General features: G+C 37.1%; 1 protein-coding gene across 1 annotated transcript; it reads left to right on the plus strand.

Annotated features, from left to right (window-relative positions):
• Positions 1 to 263: 263 nt before the first annotated feature.
• On the plus strand, positions 264 to 5,423 carry mtfr1 (mitochondrial fission regulator 1). The gene is made up of 8 exons (XM_043225713.1): positions 264 to 805; positions 1,277 to 1,386; positions 1,462 to 1,563; positions 2,356 to 2,480; positions 2,552 to 2,778; positions 3,744 to 4,011; positions 4,089 to 4,257; positions 4,338 to 5,423. Exons 2-8 carry the CDS (start codon positions 1,351 to 1,353, stop codon positions 4,383 to 4,385), a joined length of 975 nt encoding a protein of 324 aa, XP_043081648.1. The 5' UTR covers positions 264 to 805; positions 1,277 to 1,350; the 3' UTR covers positions 4,386 to 5,423.
• Positions 5,424 to 5,495: the final 72 nt, after the last annotated feature.

A 5,495-nucleotide genomic window follows, 5' to 3' on the forward strand; every position in this document is an offset into this window, starting at 1 on the left:
CAAGTAAAATACTTTATTTAAAGTAGCCTTTATTATGTATTGGGTCCTTACTAAAATACAAGACAATACATGTATTGTCAATACATGAAAAACAAATGTAATTGATGTAGGCAGAGAAGAAACATTTTGCATTTTTCGTATACGAACTATGTAGTCTAGTATAGAAACGTGAGTTACAATTTCTTATAGTATATTATTATTTTCTTCAGACAGTACTATACATAAATTAATAAAAGGGCAAAACAAAAATAACTACATGCTGCATACTTTTTTTATTTAGACAAATATTTTAAATGATTTTCACATAACCAACGCTTTACATCTTTTTTGTTGTTGTAAGTGTGAGTATTCAGTAGCCTATTGTACATTATTATCTTTTATAAAACGTCGATTTTACGATGGAAAATTGTTATTTATGATTGTAAAACTAAACACAATTAAATTAATAACATAAAAATTGTCTTCTTTTAAAACCGGTCATAATCATCCAACTACCACTCATTACCGAAATCCAGTAAATTCATTCCTTGGATGCATTCCTGCTCGCCTCGTGTATGTGAGTCATGTGTCACTCATGACTGGACAGTTAAGTTGTCAATCAACTACTCAAAACCAGTGGTTGACTCCATACTCATAGAACCCACCCATTGTTGGAATATTCTCAAAATCCATTGGCCAATACGGCTAAGTCCCGCCCTTCTTCCCAAATGTCTGTTCCAACACTGTGGAAAAACACAGGTAACCGCTGGACAGCGTTAGCCTAGCACAACTAAGATCACAAGTCTATTACACTGCATTTTACACGGTAAGATAGCAATATTTTATTATTAGAAATCGCGACAACTTCTTTTAACAACTAACAGCGATTTCAGCACAACACTAAAAACAACGACTCTTGGGTTTTAACGACTTTAACCTTTGTGTAAAGTTTGTAGACAGTTCACTAACAGTTAACTGTATGCGGTATGCGGTATCTATTAGTGACAAACGCTCAGCGTTACGAAGCAACGACTAGAAAATGTTTAGTAGCCTACCTCAGACTTTTATGGTAAATGTCATGGTGAGCATCACGTTGACCAGTGGCTGTTTGAAATATAGTAAGTGTTTAGGAAAGTAGGAGTGGAGGAGACACGTTTGTACAAGATGCTCTTCTGGTATGTGAGAATGACAGTTTACAGGGATCATAGCTTTTTGATGTGGAAAACCAGGGTCCTCTAAAAGATTAAACGTTGAATAAAACATGTAAGCGTGAATGTGATTGTAACAAGTTTTTTAGGCTTTGATCTGAAGATGACTTAGCGCAGATCCTTCGTGATGATGAGACCGATCTTCTTCGAGTGAAGTTACAAGATGAGTGGAAATCATAGTCGGATAGAAATGGACCTGGTAAGTTCATATACAGAATTATATGTGCAGGTCATGCTGTGATTAGAAGAATGATTATCTTTCTTTCTCTCTTAGGCTGTAGGATCATCATCAAAGCCTTATGGATCATCTAGGAGTATTGTCAGAAGAATTGCCACAAGTCTTCCCTTAGCACCTTGCCCTCGTGTCCATTTTCAGGTACAATATTAGTCTTTGTTTATTCAAATGTGTCAAAAACATTTTGTATTTGCATTCATTTACTATATTAATATTTTCATGTAGTCTTCGTTGATTTTCATTCGATTATTATTATAGCGTTTTCCACTTTTATAGCATTTTCGTTTTTTACAGCATTTAACGTTCTCCATTTTGGCCTGTCATTATTCAGTTCTCCCTTATCATCATATTTCTGTCCTGTTCTGTTTTGATTCCATCGGTGTGATGACAATAAACAATCATAAATCACAGGGAGAGGTTTCATCTCACAATATCTAATCTAGCTTTTTCCTACTGTCTTAACTTTTAAAAACAAAACTGTGATGACATTATATTCACCTTGAAACTTTTATTACCGTCTCTGTTTTCTCTTCTCTGCCCTTCCTTCCAGCTGTCCTGTATGTCAGGAATGCAGCATGTCTGCTTTAGGTCAGTTCTTTGGTTCATTGTCGAAAAAATCTAGGCCAAAAAAAGGTTTTGCTTAAAAAGTACTTATTTTACTGGCGTTAATATTGATTTCCTCTTGATAAAGGAGCCGAATGCCGGCTGTAATTGCTTTATTAATCACTAGGCGATTTTAAACCGGTTTCCCTGGTGCTGTTTTCTTTGCCGTGGCTGTGAAAACATTTGGTGCTCGCTCCGCTGTTGTAGTTCTGACATTGTTTGAGTGCTTGAATGTCTGTGAGGGTTTGTTTGTTGTTGTTGTGAGACTTGTAAAGTGCCCCGAGCAGGTGCTGTATAATTATTAACTGTCCTTGTCTTTGGGTCGTGTAGCTTCATCCATTCTCCGCAGGAGCGAGTTTCCTCAACAATACAAATGGGCCAAATGGACCTGTGGCCACACTCGCAGATGTGGGCTGGATGGAAAGAGATGAGAGTGATGACACTGGCAGAAATAGGTCAAATATTAAAAAAATTATTTATAAAACAGAAAATTGAATATCGTAATTATCATACGTGTGTTCTTCAGGTTTGAGGCGGATTCCGGGTTGTTTTTCCGCACCCAGCAGTGCAGACCAATGAGACGTCGGCGGTCATTACCCAGTTTGCACCAGGCTGAACCTGCACCACAGAGTCAGACGATCATCAACGATGAAGCCATTCAGAAAATCAGCGTTCTGGAAACTGAGCTGGCCAAACTTAGAGCGCAGATTGCACAGATCGTTCAGGCACAGGAGCAGAGTGCTCAATCCACAGGTGTATATAATGCAATACAATTTTAGTATTTTGAAGTAGTTTTTCTTTTGATATTTGCAGTTTACAGTTCTGAAATCAGAGCTGAAAGGTCTGGTTTCACAGGTGGGGCTTAGACTAAAGCCAGGATTAGGCCATATAGGTAATATTTATAAACATGGAGGACTGGTGTTCCTCTTGAGACAAAACAAAGGCCTTGATATATTTTAAGATCGATCAGTTGAAATAGCCCAGACTTAGTTTTAGTCTGGGACTAGGTTTGAGCCTTGTCTGTGAAACCGGGGGAATATGATGCAGCATGCATTTAAAAAAAAAAAAATGTTTTCCAATATGGAAAATCTCAGCTTCCTTGAATCATGATACTTTTTTTGTGAGATGCAAAATTGACAGTTTCACAAAAATAAGTGGTTTTATGCTCAAAACAAGAACAAATGTCTATTAATGCATAAGAAAAATAAATAACTTTCCCTTAATACATTTTCCCTTTGGGGAAAAAAAACTAACTTTTTCTGATCCTACAGGCATATATCTGTTTTTATTATAGTCTCTAACTTTAATGATGTTCTAAGTGTCCTCTTCAATTCATTCCATAATTTTGTCTTTAGTTGGTTTTAAAAAGATTTAAAATTTACCTTCACAAAACCTGCAGAAACCCTTTTAGATATTTTATATATATATATTAATATATATATATATATATATATTTTTTTACTTTTTTTATTTTAAAACTCAGCTTGATTTCAATGAAAGAAAAAGTAGTTGTAATGGTTTTTAGTTTTATTTAACAGCAAAAATGAACGAATTCTACTTACCTTTAGTACATGCAAATGTTTCAAAACATCTACAACAATTAATTCTTGATTGATTTCTTTTATTTAACAACTAACAACCAGATTTTCAGTATTGGTTGCATTTTGCTTTGGTAATGGTTGTTTTTAGCCATTTAAACAATTTTTGTGTTGTTTCAGCTCCGGCACCAGGTGGTCCCCCTGTACCCCAAGCTCCACAAATGGCTCCAGTTCCACCTCCACCACCTCCTCCTCCTCCTCCACCTCCTCCGTGTCCTGCCCCTGGCTTGCAGAGAAGCTATTCTGCCATTGACCTCATCCGAGAGCGGCGTGGGAAAAAGGCGGAACAGAGTCCAGTACTGGACTTGGCACCTAAAAAGCCAGAGCTCCCCAACATGCTGGACGTACTGAAAGACATGGGGAAAGTGAAGCTGCGCTCAGTTAAGAGGTAAATGTTATAGCCGTGCCATACAAACCTCATCATAAACACTTACCAGTAAGTTTCAATTATCCTTTCGTTCCCAGTCATCAAGAGGACACGAAACCAAAAGCCGTGGAGCCCACAGACGCTGCAGCTTTAATCGCAGAGGCCCTGAAACGCAAGTTTGCGCACCGCTACCGGAGCGACAGCGAATGTGATGGCAACTTCAGCTTGCCGGCTCCTGAGAATAAGACCCACGTAGAAACACCACTGGTAAGGGAAATCGCTCAAAAATGTTCTCTTCGCATATTTCATTTTAGTGCCATCATGATTTTCTGCAACTTCTTTTTCAGTTTGGACAGCATATGTTAAAGTCAACTGGAAGGAGGAAACTCTGCTAGGACGGAGATACTCATCTGAGCAGGTTAATGTAGTTTTTTTCAACCGCTCAAAATGTTACTGTTATTTTAAGTGGCCATGCAAATGCCAAACATTATTCAGTCAGGCTGGTTTCTCTATTGTTTATCTATGTAACTTGCACTTTGAAAGGTTCCTCTTTATCAGTGCATCTTGTACCACAGCCAGTTCCATCGTTAATGCCAGTTACCTGAGAAACGTGTTCTTTTTGTTGGGTTTTTATGTATAATTTTATATGTGGATGTATTTGGATCTGTTGAAGGTCAACAGTGCAAGTATTTGACCTTATTGGATCCTCTCAATTGAAGGGATGACGTTAAACAATAACACCAAAGCGTACGGATTGTTCTGTCTCGTTGGTTTTAAGTGCATTTTTAACACACCGTTTGCACAAAAGTTATCTTATCAAAGGTACAATCCAAGTTGCTAGTAACTTTAGCTTTTCTGTCATGTGACCACTAGCAATTACGAAGCACACTTTTGTGATCATCGTGAAGTTGGCTTAGATGGCACTGTCAGTAGTGTTTGCTCAGTAATTTAATGAGAGCTAATTTAAAATCCTTTTAGGTTCTAATTTATTATTTTCAAACATTTCCATGATGTACTTAAGGAAGTAATTATTTAACCGGTTTAAAAGAAAATCACTTGAATAATGTAGTTTTGTTCGTCTGTGACATCAAGCTTGTTATCTCTAGTCAAGTGCCAGCTTCAGTCTACCAGCAGAACTTTTTTTTGACAGTGTTTGTACCTTGAAATGTTTGTATTTTTGCACATAACTACAATATCTGCTACATTTGCATAATATTACAGGACTTCTCATTTCAAATGTTTTCTAACTGGATTTAATGGCCAGCACATAGGAAGTGTACCTCAGAATTGAAGGGAAACTCCTAGCGGACACGTTTTTTCTGGTTTTGTTATGAATTGTGAAATTCTCTCAAAGGGATGATTTTTTTTATATTTCACACTACAGAACCGTTTTGAATGGACTGTAACTTCATTAATAAACCAAAACCTGTTAATGAGTGTTTCTCATTTCTGTTATGAGGTTATTACTTGGTTGCATTTGAACAGCATGAGCTCATGCCATCCAG

The sequence above is a fragment of the Puntigrus tetrazona genome, chromosome 24 (assembly GCF_018831695.1).
Source record: "Puntigrus tetrazona isolate hp1 chromosome 24, ASM1883169v1, whole genome shotgun sequence".
Lineage (NCBI taxonomy): Eukaryota > Metazoa > Chordata > Actinopteri > Cypriniformes > Cyprinidae > Puntigrus > Puntigrus tetrazona.

Excerpts from the sequence above, each read along its gene's own strand:
- mtfr1 (XM_043225713.1), top strand. The coding sequence starts at position 1,351 with ATGAGTGGAAATCATAGTCGGATAGAAATGGACCTG. Across the intron at positions 1,387-1,461 it reads GTCGGATAGAAATGGACCTG|GCTGTAGGATCATCATCAAA; the intron begins GTAAGTTCATAT and ends TTTCTCTCTTAG. Across the intron at positions 4,012-4,088 it reads AAGCTGCGCTCAGTTAAGAG|TCATCAAGAGGACACGAAAC; the intron begins GTAAATGTTATA and ends TTTCGTTCCCAG.